The following is a 23,954-nucleotide window of genomic DNA, read 5'->3' on the forward strand; positions in this document are numbered from 1 at the left end:
ATTCTTAACATGGGGAAGGAAGAGTGTTTTGTTAACTATTCTGTACTTTCACCTAACAATTAAATAAAATATATTGTGAAACTTGAATTTATTTGGTCTTTTCAAGGAGTTCTTTGTCAAGACCATTTTTTCGAATCTGTAAAACAAACCCGTTTTTTTTTTTTAACTAAGGATATCTAAATAATAATAATTAGGTGGTTCGATAAAGAATTTCATTGTGATGCATTTTGTAAATTTTTACCTTGTTTCCACCTTAACATTTTTCTTTAAAATGACTAGGTTTTCGGGTATGCTGCAAACGAATATCACATTTAAATTTTCTGTAAATAAGTAGCTTTCCAGATATTAAGCTATATCATTTCTTATGTTATTGCTGGTAGCCATTTTGGTACGTGTGTTTGTGCATACTTTCTCGGAGTTACGTTTGCGCGTTCGCAGATGACCACCAGCGATAATATAAGAAATGACATTGCTCAATATCTGGAAAACTACTTATTTGCAGAAAATTTAAATTCGATATTCATTTTCAGCATTCCTAAAACCTATAAAAGTAATAATTTTAAATGTTAAGGTGGAAACAAGGTAAAGAAATTACTGTTTAATTTCTTTGTTTACATAGTTGAATGTTCAGTAAAACAACAATAGAAATGACAAAAATTACCATCAACTGGTGAATATATAGTTGTTGCTTATCAGAATTACTGGTATCGTGGTATTTTGAAAGCTACTTCAAAGATTCGTGTACAGTACGATTTGTGGTTGCATCTCAGAAAATAGGGGTATATTTTGGGCGAGATAGAGAGGATTTACAAAATTGAAAATTTGACTGGTCCCAAAATGCATAAGTTCTGTTCGTCTATGGGAATTTCCATCTTTTACAGAAATCTAAAATCTATATGAAAAATTTTCTTCCATTTATTTCTGAGATTAATTCATATCTACTCAATTTTTTTTTTCTTTGAGGAGAGTAATAAATACCGCCCATGAATGCTCTTTAGGTATTCAATGGCTACATCTCAGACTAAGCTCTCCTTTGGTGAGGAGGCAGAAAAATGCCTATTCTCAATAAAGCTATATTTAAACACCACTATAATACTTAGTTTTGTTCATAAATAGACACCCACTCTATGATACCATGCATTAGTTTTAAAAAAAATTGAAATTTGTACATCTGAATTTATAATTCATGACTTATAGTAAAGAGATACATCAGATTTGACTGCATAATCAGAAAGAGCACACAATTTTACATAAGAGTACCAAGTTTCATGAGAATAGCTTGGAAAAATGGTGGCAAAATTACCGAATTTCTTGAAATGTTGAGGTCCATAATTTAGCTCGCTTTTTCTAAAGAAAAATGTCCACGGAAAAGCCTAAATTTTGGCACTTAAAATTCTCATAACTTTTGAACTACTGATGGTATTTGCATAATTCAAACGGTTTTGAGCATCTTTTACAAAGCTCTTTTAATGCAAGTTGATAAAATAACAATTATCTAAAAAGAAAAAAATCAACTTGTAGTAGTGACTGCTCAACGTAGTCTGGTTTTAAAATACATTTAAATATGATCTTTTGATTTATGCAGATTTCATGTTTATTATTATAAAGCCAATACTCTATTGATTATTATATTATATCCAATATATAGTAATGATCTCAAAAAAAAAAAAAAAAAAAATATGACTTGGGTTCCATCAGCTAGAATCAAAACCAAGACATGTAGCTCTCCAGCATTATTTGTTACCATCTGAGCCACGAACAGATGGATATCAAAACTCTAAAATTAAACTGACATTAACATATAATTGTATATTTGCGCATGGGTAGAGAAGCATTTTAAGTTGACTTATGTCTGCCAAGTTTCAATTTTATCAATTTTGACCACTTAGCAGCTAAAAAACCAAATTGAATTTGTTTCACAGGTCAAAATTCCTTATATATCAAGCTTCATGTTTATAGACAAAAAATTGGCCAAGTAGTTTGGTAGAGACCATTCTTCACACAGACAGACAAGGTCACTTTTATATACAGAGAGATTTAGGAAGTCAATTTTGGTCAATCATTCAGTGTACCACAACTTCCACCAGTCAGAAAAAAGTAAAAAGTTAAAAGGTGATTGACATGATAAGAACAAAAAAAATGAAAACAGACACATACATTTTTTCAGTCAAATAAAACAATAAAGTTTTTTTTTTTTTTCATGATATTCGTTTTCATATTTTGAATAATATTCGTTTTCATATTTTGAATAATAGACTTGCAAATGTAGAAATGTTGCTAGCTAACATCCACCTGAAAAGGTCAATCTGCTGCAAATCCAGGAACAAAAAAAAATTACTGTTTAAGGGGTCACTCTGTCTGGACAGTCATTAAATTTAGAAGATCCTAGGTAAGTCATAACCACAGCAGGGAACCTCATATATAAAGAAACATTATTTTCTCAAGTGGACAGATGAAATTCTTGGTGGCTAAACTCCAGATCAAACATATTTGCAACCTGTGTGATCTCTCTGCTGTTTGTTAAATATTATTTATTTGCAGCAAGTTTGCATTATAACTATGCAACACACTAAACATGCAATGGCATAGTGCATGTTTACATTTTATTCACTTTATTTTCTTCAATTTAGATCCATGCAGAATATAATCGTGTTGATGATGAATATCGTGGTCATCGACTGATCCAATCTTTTCAACTAAGTCAGTTTGTGAAACACACATCTGAATCTTGTGATCTTGTCATTGTTGGTGGCGATTTCAACATGGACTCTTCATACCTCAGCTACAAACTGATTTTGGCCAACGCTATGCTTTGTGATACTTGGAATAAAAAGGTAAAAAGCATTTTCATCTTTCACTTCAAAGTTCTTAAAAATAACAAATGATTACTTTTTATATACTTTGGCAATGTCAATTGGCTTCATCTAAATGCACTATTACTTAACTAAAACTATTTTTCTCTCTCTGCTTCTCGTTTTAACTAATACACACACACATCTAGAATTCTTAATCCAATTTTACTCAAAATGCATTACATGATTTTATTGTCTAAAATTCTTAGTCTTAATTTAAATTCTGGGAAACTTGTTTATTTGATGTCTAATGATTATAGATCAAATTTAATGCATAATCCATAATATACATAATTTTTGGATTCCTTATGTGGAAAACCTTGTCTATGCAAATTTTCAAGGTTCTACCTAGTCTAGAAATTGATTTATGCTCAAAAATGTAATTTCATAATTTTGCAAATTTGCGCCTCAACGCGATATACGTAAAATACCAAAATTGCAATATTTCCAGAACCGCTTAGAGTTAAAAGCTCAAATTTTCAGGATTCCCTAGTTTTTATGATACCAACATATGGTGAAAGTTTGGAAAAAATCTGAGAGGTAAGGGTGTGATGGCCTAGATGATTTGAGATGGAATTACCCAATGCAGAATGATCGAGGTATAATTTAAAGATAGATATTTAACAGCAAATAATTAAGAGGGTAGGGAATATTCTACAGAAAAACAACAAAATTAGAGTGAGATACAAATGGAGGTAGGGAGATTAATCTCACGCAGTTATCTAAAAATAGAATTGATAAAATGGTCCATTCTGTGATCATTTAGAGGATGGGGCCTTAAAATGTTTTTTAATATTCTAACTTGCTTGCTACTCATATATTACAATATATACTAGGAGTTCAACTCGGCTTTGCTTGGGCCCTATGTACTGTTCATAACTTTATGTGCATATATATTAAAAAGTTTGTCTTATGTCCAGGTAACCTACATTTAAAATTTCAAGTGTTTAGACATAAAATTGGCAAAGGAGTTTGGTAGAATCTGCAAAAGTCAACTCTTTCAACTTTGATGTCTTGGTAGCCAAATTTTCGCCCAAAAACTGATTAAAATACCTTTTATGTAAAATTTCAGATGTTTAGACCCAAAATTGGCTGAATAGTTTGCTAGAGACTGCAAATGTCAAATCTCTTGACATTTAACCCCTTGGCAGCCAAATTTTCGGGTAAAAACCGATTAAAAAGCTTGCCCTATGCCTGAATACACTTTATGTAAAATTTCAAATGTTTAGACCAAAAATTGGCTGAATAATTTGGTAGAGACCACAAAGGTCAAAATTGTTAAAACTTTGGCCTCATAACATTTATTTTTTGGGCTCAAATCAAATTAAAAGTTTGATCCATATGCAAGTAACCTACATCTAAAATTTCAAGTGTTTAGACCCAAAATTGGCAAAGGAGCTTGCTAGAGTTTTCAAAGGTCAAATCATTGAACTTTGACCCCTTCACAGCCAAATTTCCGACCAAAAACCGATTAAAAAGATTTTTGCAAATCTCAATACCCTGTAGACTAAAAATTGATAGAGTAATTTAGTAGGGGAATGTATACACACACACACACACACACACACACACACACACACACACACACACACAATTTCACTTTTAAAGATATATATAGAAAGAGTAAGACTTACAGTTAAACTGAACAACCAACATTTTAGACTCTCAAAATATGAACGGCTCCATATGTACACTCATTGGGCTTGTTTTAGGTAAAGGCTATTCTGCATATTTTATAATGTTAACTCTTATTAAACAGGAGCAGATCTACCCTACAAATATGTAATAGTCAACCATATGTCAAGCAACATCTAAAAATTCCAACAACCAATCTCACAGGATAATTATAAGGCTCAGGTTGCAATGTCCTTTCTGACATTAATACTTTGATATTACAGTTTTGAATTTTTGAGATGAGGTATGGTTGTGATTATTTGTATTATTTGTTCTCATCTTGAGTGTTAAATGCACAACATTTTGATTGATGTAACTCTAACCTTTTTCACGTGTATAAATTTGAATAAGGAGAAAAGGAGGTTTTGTATTTTTGGTTCTAGTTGAAAGTAAATTTACAAAGAAATTATAAAATCAATAAAATTACTAAGCAAAATGCTAAGTGATATTATTTCTAAATTATTTATGACTAAAATTTTGATTAGATCCATTTAATCAATTTGTAAGTTCTTAAAAATCCTAAATTTCTGAAAAGAAGAGGGTTGCCAGGTTAAACATAATGTTAAATCACGTCTTGTGTTCTTTTTTTTTAATTTTAATGTGATGTAGTTTTTTTAATTTGGATATAGATATGTTTTAATATCTAGCAACTGATATGAGATGCAAAAGGATAAAAAGAGAAAAAAAAAGAAAAAATAGGAAGATTGGGGAAAATGGGAAAAAGAGTGGGGGTTTATTCATTAAAATTTTAAGGTAACATGTGGAAACAAGACACAGTTAAGGGGACGCAACTCTGAAAAGGTTATTTCAGATTATCTCTTTTGAGTGTTAATGAATATTTTCTAAAAAAGGTGAAAAAACTTCTAAATATGTAATTATTACCATGTTACTGTCAGTAAATTAAGCTAAATTGTGAATGTATGTGTATAAACAGCAAATTATAATAAAGGTCTGCATATGTTGTATATTTTATAAATTATGAAATTATATTTTCCTTATTATTATTAGATTAGTTAATTATGGTTAGTGTGAGTTATCCATTGTTTATAACGAAATGTTCCCATATGCTGCTGAACTCTATGCTGGGTCGGCTTAAAAGATTATTATTTCCAGCATATGCACTTCTTTGAGTTGTATTATCGATCGATCTTCTATCTATAATTTTCACTTAGTCTCATAAGGGGAGATGAATTCATTTTCCTCTCCATTATACAATTACCCATACCTGATTTTTTCATTTCTCTACATATTATGGCTTTTGTATTTTTAGTTCTGAGCTCCTTTACCAAACATGGTGACTTCTACACCAGTCAGAGGTTACATCAACCAAAACCTGCTGATAATACTCAAGATGAGAATAATTGTCTGATTAATCCAAATAATACAATTAATACTACTATTATTACTATTATTAGGTTCAATGATACAATTAATACTACTATTATTAGGTTCAATTTAATGGTTTAGGCTACGGGCAGCCACTGTGATATAAGTGTACAGTAAGATCGTGACTGACACACACGTATATATATATATATATATATATATATATATATATATATATAACTACTTCATTTACTCACATAAATTAATATACGAAAGTATAAATTTATGCATAAACTTTAAGTATTTACTTCAACAGTGCTCAATACGTAGGTAGAGCATAAGCCTGAAGAATCCTAGAGTGGATGAAACACAGAATATTCAGTGTAGCTTAATCGTCATATATATTTTATAACTACACACACATATATATGTATATATATATATATATATATATATATATAACACTTATAACAATATTCAAAATATGATTAGCAACAGGCCTCTTACATCTAAGAAGTTGTCAGAGCTTCAATGAATTCATATTCAGGGAAGAAAGGCATTTAGAGTATAGCAGATGTCTGGTGCATATTTCTGAACAACTGATTTCTAAGTGTCGTCACAATGATGCAAAATACATAAAGAAAGCATAAAAACTCATTACTGGTTTGGAGTTTCATATTGAAAAGATCAATTAAAGCTGCTATCAGGATGTCTTTGATCATCTTGTGATCATTTCAAACTTTAAGGACAAGTTTGAAGACAATGGATTCATCACTTTACTCAATAAAATTTACAAAAGATTGCTAATCGAATAGAATTTGCAAGAGGAGATTAAGAAAATACTATTCACTAAATGTTCAATTGAAGTGAGGCATTACTGAAGTGTGGGCATAATATCACGATTTTATTAGTTACCAGAATGACTGAAAGAAATACTAAGTAAAATTTTGACACAATAAAATATTAAGTGATACTAATATTAAACTTCAAAAGTGTGTTTCACATTCTTTGTGAAAACTCTCAGATTTTTTATTTTTTTTAACTAGATATAGCTATCTTAAAATTTTAAAAGGAAATTTGCATTTTAAAGAAAATTTTGTCATTTTAATGTAATTCATGTATAGTTAAAATAAACTGTTAAATTTGGAAAAATTCAAACAAAGAAATGAATATTTCATTTTACTAAATTGAAGTATGTATGTGGTTTAAAAAGAACATTTTATCTTAAAAAATGATTTCAACATTTTTCATTTGATTAGTTTTTAATTTTTTTTTTTTTTTGTAACTAACAGAAAAGAGTAAGTGGTGATCACTATGGCTATGGGTGCACAGATGAAACTCCAACCAACAGTTATACGTCATCATCTTCCTTAGAGAAGTATCCATATGGCAGGAGAATAGATTTCATTTTCTACAGAACCAATGCAGGTAAGACATTCCCTCCCCCACTTCGATGATCAAAAATAATAATGATACCCATTTATCTGACTCTTGCTTTTTTTTAATGACACATAAATGAGATACCATTCTGAAAATGGTCATGGTGGCAAAATGAATATAACTCTTGTTGAATGTGTATTTCATGCATGCCCAGTGATTAAGACTTTAAAGCATTTGTTAATAACTGAACTGAAAAATACTAAGATACAATTTCACAAATATGATATAAAAAACATGAGCAGAAGTTAATATGACACTCAATGTCAATCATGATAGATAGTTGACAGGAAATGATTTTTGAATGAGAAGTAAAGGCTCACAGTAAAAAGGATATATAAAGAGAGAAGAAATGCTCAAAATATTTGAATAAATCAGCTCTGTTATAGCGATATTTGTACCTAGGGCAATGCTAGGTGGCCTTGTTGATATATTCTAAGATGCGACGATATTTGTCAGATTGAAAAGAAATTACAAATTTATTAAATATAGCGAAAAAACGCAAATATAATAATGGAGATATTTGAATAACACATGTGATCTGTGATTCTACTGGGATTATTTGCAACTGGGGTTGCCGAAGTTGACGGGGCTGTCGAAAGATAAAAACAAAAAGATTTAAAAAATACACTCATCTACCTACAACCATTATGAACAATTTCCCTTCTCTAACTGTGCCTAAACCTTAATGCAACTTCTATAAACAAAGCTTTCACAGAACTGCCTGTCTGTGAAACTCTGTACAGCTTTTCAGCTGACTACAGTTGTCTTCAAGTCCAATGTAAACAATTTGTTGTTAAGCCGTTTCCTTAAATAATCAAATTATACCCAATTTCTATCACTAATGATTATCAAGATGTTGTCTCGATGACCACCATATGCTCATTAACCCTAATCCTCGAGTGATCTTGATAAGTGGTGACACTTGTAAAAAAAAAGAAAAAAAGATATTTTTCAGCATCTGGGAGCACAAATATTTCTCTGATCTGAGAAAGACACAAAGGGAAAGAGACGAAAAGAGAAAGAAGGTTATTAAAATTTCTACATGCGAAGGGAGCTGCAGTAAGTATCAATATAAGCAAAGGGAAAATACAAGTTAGCAATTTACTTCTGCTTACCCAAAGAATCCACGTCATTCTGTGATAACCTCCAATTGTTGCCAATTATTAATCATCCAGAACTTGATAATTTAAAAATTATTAATCATCCAGAACTTGATAATTTAAAAACCCAAAATACATCAAATAGAAAATGCAATCATACACCTGTTCCCTAACTCAATAATATTCAAATAATTATTTTTATACAAAAAAAGAACAACTGTCAAATTGTTATTTATTTTTCTTGCTTTAAAACGACCTCTGCTGGACAATTTCACTAATGACCTAGACAATGTAAGTGGTAATCTGACAGAATGAAACTCTTCGACATTTGTGGTCTTCATTAGAGCAGTAACCTTTTTGTGATGTCAAATTGCCATCAGTGTTTATACGGAGCAAACAATATCACTATTCTGCTATATGGATCAGAGACTTGGACAACATATAGAAGCCATCTCAAGGTTTTATCAAAGTTATATTCTGAGAATACTTAATATTAACTGGAAGACTCTAACGTTTGACACTGTATTTCTTGAACAATCAAATCATTCAAAATCAGATGTGCTGGTCTGCATCATCTGCATATAAAAGTTCAAGAACAAGGTTCTGAAAAGTTTTGGATTTTGTGTTGTGATATCCAAAGTAAAAAAATGACACTTCACCATAATATCACAATTGTTGAAAACATGCACCAGCATCACAGTAAAATATATGGAAAATAATGTAGGAGCAAGGATATCACCTCATTTCACAGTTTTCAACTGATATTGGATTAGACAGAGATCCATTAAAGTTCACTTGGGCTTTCATATTATGGTGTAACTGCTGAAGCATCTTCACAAAAATTCTAGGACAGCTTAGTTTCCTAAGAATCTTCCAGAGTGCATTGCGATTAATAATATCAAAAGCTTTTGTCAGATTGACAAAAACTTGATACAAAGGCACTCGCTGCTCCATACATTTTTCCATGTCGCGCTGAAAACATCATGTCTATTGTGCCGCAGCCAGATCTAAAACCATATTGATTCTCTGGGATGATAGAGGGACAAATCTATTTCAGCAAACGATTTAGCAACATCTTTGCTAAAACATTTTCCGCTGCTTCAAGCCAGCTAATGCCTCTACAATTACTCAGATTCTGACCTCTTTCCTTTATAAATTGGGATCATTATTGCATCAATACAATATTACCATGTCAAACAGCAAAAATGAGTGCATGGACTGCATTGATAATGCTATCATCTCCAAATAATAATAATTCAACAGGTATCCAATCAAGTCCTGGTGCGTTTCCCTTATTATTAGTTAATGTGCTTTTGGTTTCATCAATGCTGGAATCAATCATCATCTCATTGACGACCTCTTTTTAGAAGGAGACTATCAATAACTATATCATTTTCTTCAGATTGATAATCAAATGATCTTGAAAATGTTCTGTCCATGATCCCCTCCACATTATTGAAAAGGGCAGAATCATCTTTGGATTTCACAAAAATACCAATATTGGAGGCTGTGGTCCAAAAGCTTGTCTGATTTTGCTTTAAATTTTTGCACTCATAATCTGTCTGGATGTCTGCTAACAAATTGGCCCACCATGTCTCACGCTGTACTTTTAATTGTGCTTCTTTATTCACTTTTGCTGCAGTTGTTTAAGCTGATCTATTAAAACACAAACATGCTGGAGGTAAACGTTTTATCTGGGCTGACATTATCCGCCTGATAGTCAGGGACCCGAACCTTGGATTAACCACTAAGGAGGCTGTCCTATCAGCAGGTGCAAAGTACTGGGTCTGCTGTATTGCCATTTGGTGAATGGATTCTGGATCATGCAGTAGCTTCTGGTGGGGCCTCTCGATGCCATATTAGTGGGGAATTGTTACGGCTTTACCTTTCCATGTGCTACAAAAAAAAAAAAAATCTTCATTTTTATTTCTCTCTTACTTTCCCTCTCTTCCCTGCTTCAGGCATGTCTGTCGACCTAGTCCACAAATCCCAAAACACCATCATGAAAAGTCTCAATAAAAAACACACAATTAATCCCGGATCTCCAACTTCCACTACCAGGTCTCCTTCTCTAACATCAGGGGTCTACATTCTAACCTTCCAGAGGTTGAAACCCAATTACAGGAGACTAAACCAGACATATTATTTCTAAGTGAAACTGGCATTGGACAGACCATTTCCGTAGATGAGTTTGTAATTAAAGGATACTAATTTAACTTCCAAATCTGACCCCTAAGATCGCCATGGGCATGGAATATCTGCCTATATAAAAGATGGCTTTTCATGTGGTAGGGACATCTCCAGAGAAGATCCTAACTTACCCTATATGTGCTTCCGGGTTGCACTAGCTCAAACTACTGCATTTATATTTGCTCTCTATCGCCCCCACAACAGTGGAGTTACTATCTTTAAAAGCATAGCTGAGAAAATTGACCACGCCCCATCTGCTTATCCTTCAGCTAATATTCATGTTTGTGGAGACTTCAATGTTCACAATGTGGAATGGTTAACTCACTCAAACAAGACCGATGATGAGGGGAGGTTCTGTCATGATTTCTCCATTGCTTATGACCTCACTCAGATTGTTCATGAACCCACCCGTGTTCCCGATTCTGACGGCCAGTATGTAAGTCTCCTAGACATCTTTCTCACAACTTGCCCTGAACTGTGTTCCGCTTCTGTTCTGTCTCCACTAAGATCTTCCGACCACTCAGTTGTATCAATTAAGATAAAAATGAAATGTAATAAGTCCCCAGATATACCTATCCATCGTACAGTATATCGATACTCTATGGCTGACTGGGATAGCTTTGGCACATTTATATCAGATCTACCTCTGCGTTCCATGTTTAAAAAGGATGTGTCCTCTATAGTATCAGACCTGACAGAATGGTTAATTGTAGGTATAGACCGTTCCATACCCTTGAAAAAATTACAGCAAAAACCTAACAGCCAGCTGTGGTTCTCTCCGGAATGTGCTGCTGCCATTGCGCATAGAAATCACTTTTTCCATTGCTTCCAACGTAATAGATGTACTGAGACTAAAGCCGCTTTCAGAACTGCCAGCAACTACTGTAAAAAAGTAATAAAGAACACAGGAGAGTTGTATGCTCAGACTGTCAAGTCCAAAGTAGCTGAGCAGTGGCTTAGTTCCCACCAGTTTTAGCAAATAGCAAACAGAATCCTGAACAGAAGCGTGTGCTCTATCCCAACTCTCATCAATGGACCTGAGGTAATCTTGTCAGCATCAGACAAAACCAAACTCTTTGCCAAGAATTTTGCAGCTAATATCTGTACGTGATGTTGCCAAGCTAATCAAAAACCTTGATTCCAGTAAAGCAACCGGCCCTGACGGTATTCCAATTATAGTACTCAAAAGACTTCAACCAGAACTTATGCCCATCCTTACAAAACTGTTTAAATGTTGTCTAAAGGAGAATTGCTTCCCGTCACCCTGGAAAATCTCACCAGTATGCCCCGTATTTAAGAATTCAGGTAATCGGTCATCTCCCTCACAGTACAGGCCAATAAGTCTCCTGTGCGTCATGAGTAAGTTGCTGGAATCTGTGTTAAATAGAGAAGTAATCAACCATCTTGGCAAAAATAACCTTCTTATTGACACTCAATATGGTTTCCGTTCTGCTAGATCTACAGCAGATGTGCTTACAGTTATATCTCATAGGACTAGCAAAACTCTCGATGGAGGCTACCTTTCTAGGGCAATTGCTCTTGACATATCAAAGGCCTTTGATAGAGTATGGCATAAAGGTTTACTTCACAAAATCTCCAGCTATGGTATAGCTGGAAATGTCTTCTCAATTAGTGGTTGATGTGCAGAAATAAGAAGCTCTTAGTATTAATGCTGGAGTCCCTCAGGAATCCATCCTGGGCCCTACTCTCTTCCTGATCTATATTAATGATCTTCCAAATCACATCCTTACATCATTCATAGACATCTATGCTGATGACACTACTATCTATGGTAGCACATCTAAGACCGTAAACGACCACGTTCTCTCTGATTCTATCTCCTCTGATCTTGAGCAAGTGGTACAATGGGAAAAGAGGTGGCTTGTTACTTTTAATGCATCTAAAACCAAGCTTTTATCTTTACATCATCAACGCTCTGATCCCCATCTGGCATCAATTGAAATGAATGGCTCTCGTCTTGAGGAGGCTTCATGTTTTGACAAGCTTCTGGGTTTGACCTTTACTCCTGATCTTAAATGGAACATATACATAAAATCCGTTGGCAAGGCCGCTGGAAAATTGGTGGGATCCTTCTATCGATCCAGTAGATATCTCACTGCTGATGCAATTCTCTATCTATATAAGAGCCAGGTACGTCCAAGGATGGAGTACTGTTGCCACATCTGGGCAGGAGCTGCTAGAAAGGACTTATCCTGCTTTGATAGAGTTCAAAATAAACTTCGTAGCCTTGTGGAGGATGTCCTTTTCTCTTCCCTGCAACCTCTTTCTCACAGAAGAGATGTTGCGAGTTTGTCTCTGCTTTATCGTTATTTTCATGGCAAGTGCTCGACTGAGCTCCATTCTATAGTCCCCCCTCGCCAAACTTTCACAAGAAACACCCGTCTAGCAGAAAACACTATCACTAGTTTCCCCCACTCTTTATCTGTGCCTAAACCTAAGCGTAGATTCCATGAGCAAAGCTTCTTTCTTAGAACTGCACGACTATGGAATTGTCTTCCGTTTTCCTGCTTTCCAGCTGACTACAATATGGTTGTCTTCAAGTCTAATGTAAACAAGTTTTTGATGAGCCGTTCCATATTAGTTAACAAATTTACCAAATCTCCATTACTAACGGTTACTATATTGTTTAATTTTTACTGTACATTCTTTAACCCTTATCCTCGAGTGGCCACTTGATCTTGATAAATGGTAATGCCTATGTAAAAAATATATATATATATCTCGTGAGCCTTTTTTCCAAAAGATTGGTGATTGGAGAATCATTTTCATCAAACTAATCCCTATGTTTGGTTTTCTTAAAGCCAAGAATTTCAACTCCTTTGCTATATACTTGTGACTTGAATTGTTCCCAAATTTCGTCAAATGAGATATTAATAAATGAGGCCCTAAGATTTTCTCATGTTTCCTTGTTTTGTAACTTGAGATATCAATGCATTTAGACACTTTTACTCCATTAACTATGGCTTTTTTCTTATACACAAGTTTTGCACGAACAAGTTTGTTATCAAGTGTCACAGTCTGCACTGCACAGAACTCTTACAGTACACATATCCTGACGATCACACTCACGCATGATGACATAATCAAGTATATGACCATGTTTTGATTTAGGGTATATCCAAGTTACCTTGTGAATGGCTTTTTGTTGGTAGAAGGTGTTATATACTACAAAATTATGTTTAGTGCACAACTGCAGAAGAAGAATCCCATTATCATTTGCTTTACCAAAACCATATTCATCTCAGGTGATCACTTCCGACCTGTGCATTAGTCTCCAAGCAACAAAATCTTATCTGCTTTTGATATCCCTTTGAGATAATTCCCTAGATCTTGATAAGACCCCATTTTGACATCTCAATTACTATCCAAAGTAGGGGCATATACTGAGATAACTGACACGTAACGATCACAAGATAAAGGTATCCTCAGTAACATGATTCGATGACCACAAGGTTGTTCTGAGATATGATCTTTGTCTTGATAGCAAAACTAACTCCTCCTTTTTACTCCTTTGGGTTTGCCTTTCCAGAAAAATATATACCCTGCACCATTTTCAGTAAGTTGATCTTCATCACTAAAACAGTTTTCAGAGAGGGCAGCAATATCCACATTGTGTCTAGCTAATTCTCTGGCAACAATAGTTTTTCTTCGCTCTGGATTTCATATCAAGAAATGTCATTACGTTCCCGGTAGCGATATTCAATTTAGTTTCCTTTTAGTGTAAATCACATTGCTTTTTCTTTTGTTTCCCCTACAGAAATGAACAAGCATCAGCCAGAGATAGCTGACCAGCTGAAAAGAGGAACAGACAATTTTTAGGTCACCTTTTCTACACCCCTCCCATAATTTGGGTGAGCAGTGCTGTTCCTTAAAAAGAGCTGCTAAGTCACAAAAAGCCCCACTGAAATTTGTTTCTGTCTCTCAAAACTAACAGCTTTAAGCTGCTTGTGTACAGATTTGTGACTATATATTTCTAACATTTTAGGTCGGTGCACATTCTCTCACCTCTATCACCACAGGACTTGTAAAGAAAAGATATCTGTACAATGCTTGTACAACACATGTGCACTCTCTGAGCATCCACAGTCAGAATCGAATGACAAGCAAGTGCAAGATAACTGTAACAGCCACAAAATTGCTGACTTGTCGAAAGATACTTTCAGTCACAGAGGTCAGTCCACCACTAGCTGCCATATACTGAACAGATGCAGCATAGATTTTGAAATGAAAATGTAATGTAACCTATTTCATGGACATTTATTCATGCTGATGTAATATGATATGATACTCTTACTGGTGTGTCATTCCTTTGGTTGCCAGAGTTCCAGGAAAAGGAAAAATGGAGGCCATAGCTCATCGTTGGTTGTCAATCAAACACAATGTGTACGGTCACCAAATTGTCATCAGATACTGGTCAGATGCTTCTGTTTTTTTTTTGTTTATTTTTTTGTAAACAGCCACAAACGCTTTCCAAAATAATGAAAATAAACTTGTCCATTTGAAGGATTCCTTGATATTTGTAACGAGCATGCGCACAAAAAGTATGAGTTGTGTGGGCCTGCGTCAGGGAGCGAACCTGGGACCATTAGATCACAAAGAAAAACGTTTGTGAGCAATACTCGCATTACCATGACAATTGGGTTCGCTCAATGGCTATAAAAAGTCAAGCCGGAACAAAGATTGCTTGCTTACACCACCGCATTTATATTTGCCCTCTATCGCCCTCACAACAGCGGGGTTACTGTCTTTAAGAGTATATCTGAGAAAATTGACCTCATCCTGTCTGCTCATTCTTCGGCTAACATTCACATTTGCGGTGACTTCAATATCCATAATGTGGAATGGCTGACCCACTCAAATAAGACAGATGATGACAGGACGTTCTGTCATGATTTTGCCATTGCCTATGACCTCACTCAGATTGTTCACGGACCCACCTGTGTGCCCGATATTACCGGTCAGTATGCAAGCCTTCTAGACCGTTTTCTCACAACTTCCCCATAGCTATGTTCATGTTCCATTCTATCTCCCCTAGGATCCTCCAACCACACAGTTTTATCAGTTAAGATAAAAATGAAATGCCATAAATCTTCAGATGTACCTCTCCACCGTACTGTATATCGATACTCTATGGCTGACTGGGATAGCTTCCGTACATTCATATCTGATCTACCTCTGCATTCCATGTTTAAAAAGGATGTGTCCTCTATAGTATCAGACCTGACCGAATGGTTAATTGTTGGCATAGACCGATTCATACCATCCAAAAAATTCCAATAAAAACCTAACAGTCAGCCATGATTCTCCCCAGGATGTGCTGCTGCCATTGCGCACAGAAATCACTTTTTCCATAGCTACCAGCATAATAGATGTATTGAGGCTAAAGCTGCTTTCAGGACTGCCAGCAACCACTGTAAAAGAGTAATAAAAAATGCAAGAGCCATATGCTCAGTCCGTCAAATCCAAAGTAGCTGAGCAGTGGCTTTGTTCCCACCAGTTTTGGCAAATAGCAAACAGGATCCTGAACAGAAGCGTGCTTTCTATCCCAACCATAATCAATGGACCTGAGGTCATCTCATCAGCATCAGACAAGGCCAAACTATTTGCCAAGAATTTTGCAGCTAAGTCTACCCTCTGTGACGAAGGTCATCAACTGCTCTTATTTCCTCCTACAACAGACAACACACTATCTAACATACAAATATCTGTGCGTGAGGTCACCAAACTAGTCAAGAACCTTGATTCCAGTAAAGCAACTGGCCTAGACGGCATTCCAATTATAGTGTTGAAAAAGCTTCGACCAGAACTTCTCCCCATACTTACACAACTGTTTAAGCGTTGCCTTAAGAAGTGCTTTCCAACACCCTGGAAAACCTTGTAAGTATGCCCTATATTTAAGAACTCAGGTGATAAGTCATCTCCCTCTCCGTACAGACCAATAAGTCTCTTGTGTGTCATGAGTAAGTTACTGGAATCCATATTAAATAAAGAAGTAGTTAACCACTTCAGCAGAAATAACCTCCTTAGTGACATGCAATATGGTTTCTATTTTGCTAGATCTACAACTGATGTGCTTACAGTTATATCCCATAGGATTAGTGAATCTCTCAACAAAGGCTTCCTTTCTAGGGCAATTGCTCTTGATATATCAAAGGCCTTCGATAAGGTTTGGCATAAGGGTCTACTTCACAAGATTTCCAGCTACGGTATAACTGGAAATGTTTTCTCAATAATTAAATCATTTCTCTCTGATAGGCTCATAAGAGTAGTGGTTGATGGGCAGCAATCAGAGGCCCACAGTATTAATGCTGGAGTCCCCCAGGGGTCCATCCTGGACCCAACTCTCTTCCTGATCTATATCAATGATCTTCCAAAACACATATTTAAATCATTCGTTGACATCTATGCTGATGACACGACCATCTATGGCAACACATAAAGGCCGTAAATGACAAAGCTCTCTCTGATTCCCTCTCCTCTGATCTTGAGTGGTACAGTGGGGGAAGAGGTGGCTGGTTACTTTTAATGCATCTTAAACCAAGCTCCTAACTTTACATCATAAATGCTCTTTTCCTCATCTAGCATCAATTGAAATGGATGGCTCTCTTCTTGGGGAGGCTCCATGTTTTGACAAGCTCCTAGGTTTGACCTTTACTCCTGATCTGAAATGGAACACGTATATCAAGTTTGTTGCCTGGGCCGCTAGGAAAATGGTGGAATCCTTCTACCACTCCGGAAGATATCTCACTACTGATGCAATTCTCTATCTCTATAAAAGCCAAGTACATCCAAAGATGGAGTACTGCTGTCACATCTGGGCTGGAGCTTCTAAAAAAAAGCCTATCCTACCTTGACAAAGTACAAAATAGACTTTGTGGCTTAGTGGGGGATGCCCTTTTCTCTCCCCTGCAACCTCTCTCCCACAGAAGAGACATTGCGAGCCTGAAACCGAAACAAAGTTTGTGAGTCGTTTCTTTTTTTTGGTTGGTTGACGGTTGAAAAGAACTCGCTTGTGAAGAGTGCGACGTCTGCAAAGAAGACAGAAGTTGAAAGAACTGATTCGTTCAACTTTGAAAAGAATTTCTGGCGTGTGTATGGCTTAACACAAATTACTTAGCTTTCTCCTTCCTCGTGCTGCAACAGTATTGATCAATATTAATCGATAATTAATATATTAATATATGTATATGTATGCATATAATATTAATATGTGTATATAAATATGTATGTTTATGACACCACAATTGTGAAATTATCTATTTCATGTAGTGGACGGACTGGTTATTTGCTCATTTCATGGTCAGTTTGGTGTATTAATCTCAGAAATGTATGCATAACTACTTGACTCTTCTAATTCTTTCCAGTACTGATGCAAGCTTTAACCATGGATGAACATATAAAGAATTGTGCTTCCTTGTGATCTGCTGAATATGAGCAGATGGTAATTACGGTTTTGAAAAAAAGAAAAACTGGAAAAACACTCAAAAGAGAAGATTACCACATTTTGAAACTTTTCAGATGACTTTTTTCAATGATAAAGAAAGGTTAAAAAGAACAATAGAAAATATATGGTAACTAATGAATCGGTCAAAGAAATTATCAAGTTCATTTGAATATTGGCCATAGTGGTGTGAAGAGAACTTATTTGAAGATTAGTGAACTTTATGGCAATATTCCGCGATCAGTTGTTTGACAACATATCTTCCATTGTGAAAGGAAACTGCAGCAGGAATTCGTATCAAACCTCTGCAAGTGATCTAAAAAAAATCTAAATGAGCCAAGTTCGATCTAGTAGATACACGGACTATGACGGATGGAAGATACTGTTTTATTCTGCACTATATGGATTACCTAACTAAATTTTATGTTATTTGTCCACTAGAATCTTGTCCATGAGTTTTTATTCATCTTCTTGCACCCCATATCCTTCAGTCTAACAAAGGTCGAGAACTGCAATTATTGAAGAACTTGTTTCACTATTTGTTTTAGTGAATGGGCAGCCAAAGCATCCCCAAAGCCAATGATCAGTTGAAAGAAGTAATGGGGATATGATACTAAAATTCATGGTATGGATTTGAGACAATAATTGTGCAAAGTGGAGTTATGATGTCCGTTTCGTCCAATAGATCATGAACAGTTCATATCATGAAGCAATCAAAATGTCTCCTTACCAAGCACTTACTGGCAACAAGTTAACCAAAGGTCAGCTGCTGATGAGTAGTGACCTGATCCTTAGCTGAAAACTACACAGTTAACCAAAGGCAAGCCCACGATGACCCAGTGGGATAAACCCCCATTTGATTATGACCCAGTGGCTCAAACTTCAGCTGATGATTACCAAAACCAAGCTAAAAATGAAGCACAATCAGTTGCAGACTCTCAAATGCACCCAGAAATAGGTGCAAGAAAGAAAACAAAGCTTGCTCTTTAACAACAAGCAACTCAAATGTTAACATGAAGCACTAGATCACTGTGAGCAATTGGTGTTGAAGACAATGTGTCAGTGCCTGTTTCGCAATTTGATTATAGTAAAGGAGATCCCCGAACTTGGTAGGTATTGTATTATCAGTTGAGGACAATAAATATGTGATTGGAACAAAACGAGGCAAACTTGCAAAAAACAGATTAAATTTATAAACTACAAAGGACTAGTGGCAGAAAGTATTTCACCAGAAGAACTGAGCATTCATGAACTCGTTCATACATGAAGTGCGTGTGGTGGCCAGTGCTACCAAAGATCTCACTGTAGAAGCAACTGCTTAACTAAGAGGTACTCTTGTTTAAAAGCAGACTTACATTGTAACAGTGCTTGCCACAACCACAAATGTTTTGTTTTTTGTTTCTGTATTCATTCCTAATTTATAGAAATAATGAAAATCAATATTTTTTACTTTTTCCTTTTCTTTGTATTTATATTAACTATGTATTTTTTTGTATGTATTTATATTAACTAAATATTTTTTTGTATGTATCTTTTTATTTTTTGTATTTATATATTTTTTTTATTCATTATGACTGCTCAATTCATGTACGGGGCAAGAATTTATTGCCCATTTCATGAAATGAATGAATCATTTTGTCCACTTCATGTAATGGACACACACACACATATGTATGTATGTACGTATGTATTTATTTTGTAAAATGAGTGAATTTGTCAACGTCATCATCATTATCTACTGCAGAAGTGTGAGTCTCAAGCAAACTTCTTATTTAAAAAAAAAAGGAAACAAGAAGGAAAAAGGACAAAAACAGTCCAGCCGCTTTAATCACTGATTGTTTGGATTTTATTTTCGTTTAATTGCGACGTCTATTCATTTGTAAAGTTGCACAAGCATTTCAACGAGTGACTGTCTCTTCTACAAATTGTTGTATTGGATTGTTTTTTGTTTTTTTCTCATGTCAAACTCATTTAATCGTACCCATCACCATCATCGTCATCCTGATCATTGAGTATTTATGACTTTTGGAATGTTCCTTTGTGTGTATTTTACATGTATATGTATGTGTACGTATGTATATGCATATGTATGTATATGCATATATGTGTGCCTCTACGTGTGTATATTTGCATGTGTGTGCACATGCATATGTATGTTGGCGTACATCTGTATGTATGCATGTGTTTATTTCCATGTGTATGTGGGGTGGAGAGGGTTCCCGTAAGCCATGGTGAAAGCAACCCCTCTAGGAGAAGCAAATCTCTGATTTAAAAAACCATAAAGTGGGAGACCAGTACAGTACCTGCATTAAGCTGGTCTGCAGTTTGACTTGTTGCTGGCTATCTTGCTCTTGCTTGTTGCTGAATGTCAACATTTTGAACCGAGAGAGAGATTTAGCCATCGTACAAAGCTAAAACTCTGTAACATCATCTTTGTATAGATACTCCCTCAGGCATTTGTCTATGAAAAAATAGTCCTGTGGGGATGAAAAAGTTGTAATGCGTGTAGGCCTGAAATGCTGGAAGCATGTAATAATTGATCTGCCATCATTATATGTATCTATGTATGTATATGTTATGTGTATGTATGTTTATATATGTACATGTGTGTGTATATGTATGTATATATGTATGTGTGTATAAATGTTTGTGTGTGTATGTATATATGTATATATGTTTGTATGTATGTGTATATATTCACCCAGAGGAAGTCTCGAAATAAAGACGAAACGTTGGTGAACACATAATACGGTTTGTTCCTTTTTTATTTTCTCTATATGCATATATGTGTGCATGTGTATGTATGCATGTATATATGTGCATGTATGTGTGTATGTGTATGAATGCATATATATGTATGTGTATGTATATGTAGGTAAGTTTATGTATATATATGTGTATATGTATGTGTGTATGTATATGTATGCATATGTATGTGTATTATGCCTTGTGTATGTATATATGTGCATATTTTTATAGATATGTATGTGTGTATGTGTATATATGTATGTATGCGTGTATATATTTGTATGTATGCCAATGACCGTCTTGTGTATGTTTGCACATGTAAGTGTATGTATGTGTATTATGTATTGTGTATGTATGTGATATGTGTATGTATGTGTATATATGCATGTATGCATGCATGTATATATATATATATATATATATATATGTATACCAATGACCGTCTTCAGTGTCATGTCTGCTTGAGCGTGTGAATTCGCCGGCAGGACTAAATAAGTAATTTTCGGGCTCATGGACTTTCAGTGTCTGAGGGAGTGGTGATCATCTGACAAGACGTTGCAATCATCATCATCAATGTATGTATTTATGTATGCATGCAATAATTAGTGGCAGGGCAACAGGGGAGACAACTGAAGCAGTAAAACTGAAGCTAACCTGCAGGACACTATATAGGCAAATTTGGGCATATTTCATTGGTTTGAAAATATAGGTTCGTCTTTACCAATTGTCATAAAATTTTAACCGTAGAATAGTATTACAATCTTCCAAAAGCCTGCAAATTTTCATGTAGTGTTTGTCCACTTTATCTTCTATGTTGCCATAGAACAAAGATATGAACATTTCAATATTCAATTTGACTATGAGTATATATATATATATATATATATATATATATATATATATATAAATAAATTTGAGGTTGGTATTTTCCAAAGGTAGGGTAACCAGTGAAATATAACGAGGTTCATACAAGAGTGCTCAATACAGAAGTAGAGCAAGTTACATTTGTCTTTACATAAGCAGTAGTTTGTTGCTACACAGTCATGAGCATGTTTTGGTCTACTAGTATTTACTAACTAGAGACCTCATCAGGCAACAACCCTTATTTTCGAAAACGGAATTCTAAATGAAGAGCGAAAATCTATCCTCAGCAAAAGAAAGCTTATTTTATCATGAGTGTGAAGAACAGGGTTGAATTGGGTGCGAATTTATTAGTTTATTCATTCTCGTATCTGTTTATTTACTTATTTATCGGTGACTTTATTCATTTTCGTGTTGGTGTTAAGGGTTAGAGTTTGTGGGTTGAGGGGATTGGGTTCTAAATCTAGAGCTATACAGATGTTATCTTTAAAGGAAAAATAACTTCCAAAAGGAACTAGATAAAATAGTGAAAAAAATCCAAAACACAAAGAAAATTCTTGTCAGGGCAGATAAAACACACAATTTTTATAAGATAAGCAGATATTAATACCTTAAATTATTGGAAAAAAAATATTACTAGTCATTATAAGAAGGAAAATTTCGATTTGGTGGGAAATATAAACTCTGACAGCAAATCTATCACTGACAAACTCGATATTAGCAATAGAGTCAATAAACTAGCAAAAAAACAAGCATACATCCTTTTAAAGGACCATAAGCAAGACTTCAACAATAAACCAACCACTAGGCTGATCAACCCAACTAGACCAGAGATCGGTAGAATCAGTAAAAAAATCTTAGAAAGAATTAACCTCCAAATTAAGAACACGTATAATCTTAACCAATGGATAAATACGGCTGAAGCTATTAGCTGGTTCTCAAGAATACAAAACAAAGATAGACGTGCCTTCATACTAACTACTACCTAAAGAGCTGTTCAATGACGCAATGGAATTTGCCTCTCTTGTCACCGATATCTCCAAGGATAAAATCGACATTATAAATAAATGCAGAAACACGGTCCTAATTAGTGGGAACGAGCAATGGATTAAAAATCAAGCGGGACCCTTTGATGTTCTGATGGGCTCCCTTGACTCTGCAGAAATTACAGATTTAGTGGGACTATATAAGGTTATATATCCTATATAACCTTACTAAGGACATTGAGGTTGACACTATTGGCCTCTATAGAGACAATGGCCTTCTTTTCGTAGAAAATGCTGACGGCCCCAAATGTGAAAGAATCAAAAAAATTATCATAAAAGAATTCAAGAGAAATAGCGAGGGGTACTCGGCGTTGTCCGGGTGTTTGGGGGAGGGGTTTTTTAAAAAAATAAGTATGAGGATCGAACCCGAACAGTGTTGAGGCAAAGTTGTAAATTAAAGTGTGAAAAAAAAAAGTGCGATGTTAACCATTACCCCACCGTGAGATGCTAACAGAAACACGTTTGAATTTATTTAATTAGTTGGATTTAGCAGGTGCCCGTTTTAATGAGTTAATGAGGTCAACTGCGGGATAGTATTCATTTACTGCTAAACGCTTTTTTTTTCCCACCCCCAACATGTTATAGGAAAAAGACTAACCCACATGCGGCGAGCAACAAATATTGAATATTTATCTTCCCGAAATCGAGCAAATTAAATAGACTGGTGAGCTTCGTTGTTAACTGTGAGATATTACGATTTGTATGTGATATAAAACGTTTTAAAAAGTTGTTAAGCGAGCGACCGCTTCTCTGAAAAAAGCCTTTTGTTGACATACAGAAAAAGCGAACACACATACATACATACACACATTTTTGCTTTTATATATATAGACTAGCAGGGGTACCTGGCGTTGCCCGGGTGTTTGTAGGTGTGTGTGGTATTAAATAAAAAAGAAACCGGGGTGGGGGGGGATCGAACCCGAAGCCCTGAGGCGAAGTTTGAAAATAAAATCGGCCAGCCAGAATGAGTTAGTGAAAGATGTTTGAAAGTCGTCGAGCGTTACGACGACGATGTAAGCGTTGTTATAAGCGAAGTAAGAAAAGAAAACAACGTTTTAATTAAGTGGGTGGAGGGGTAATCAAAACATAAAAAAAAAACACAAAAAAATCTACCGTAAGGCAAACGAATGTTGAAAACTTCGCCTCAGGGCTTCGGGTTCGATCCCCCCCCACCCATGTATGTATGCCAATGACCGTCTTGTGTATGTTTGCATGTGTGTGTGTATGTATATGTATGTGTGCATATTATGTATTG

General features: G+C 35.1%; 1 protein-coding gene across 2 annotated transcripts in view; it reads left to right on the top strand.

Annotated features, from left to right (window-relative positions):
* The window catches only part of LOC145249666 (putative neutral sphingomyelinase), a 210,959-nt gene that overhangs the window by 108,850 nt on the left and 78,155 nt on the right, over positions 1–23,954 (top strand). For both annotated transcript variants that reach the window (XM_080111450.1, XM_080111451.1), the window contains 2 exons: positions 2,631–2,834; positions 7,145–7,280. In XM_080111450.1, coding sequence (XP_079967576.1) covers positions 2,631–2,834; positions 7,145–7,280 — 340 coding nt within the window. The remainder of the gene's footprint in view (positions 1–2,630; positions 2,835–7,144; positions 7,281–23,954) is intronic.

This window comes from Euprymna scolopes, chromosome 28, assembly GCF_053919585.1.
Source record: "Euprymna scolopes isolate OS-2025 chromosome 28, ASM5391958v1, whole genome shotgun sequence".
In the NCBI taxonomy this organism is placed as follows: Eukaryota; Metazoa; Mollusca; class Cephalopoda; order Sepiida; family Sepiolidae; genus Euprymna; species Euprymna scolopes.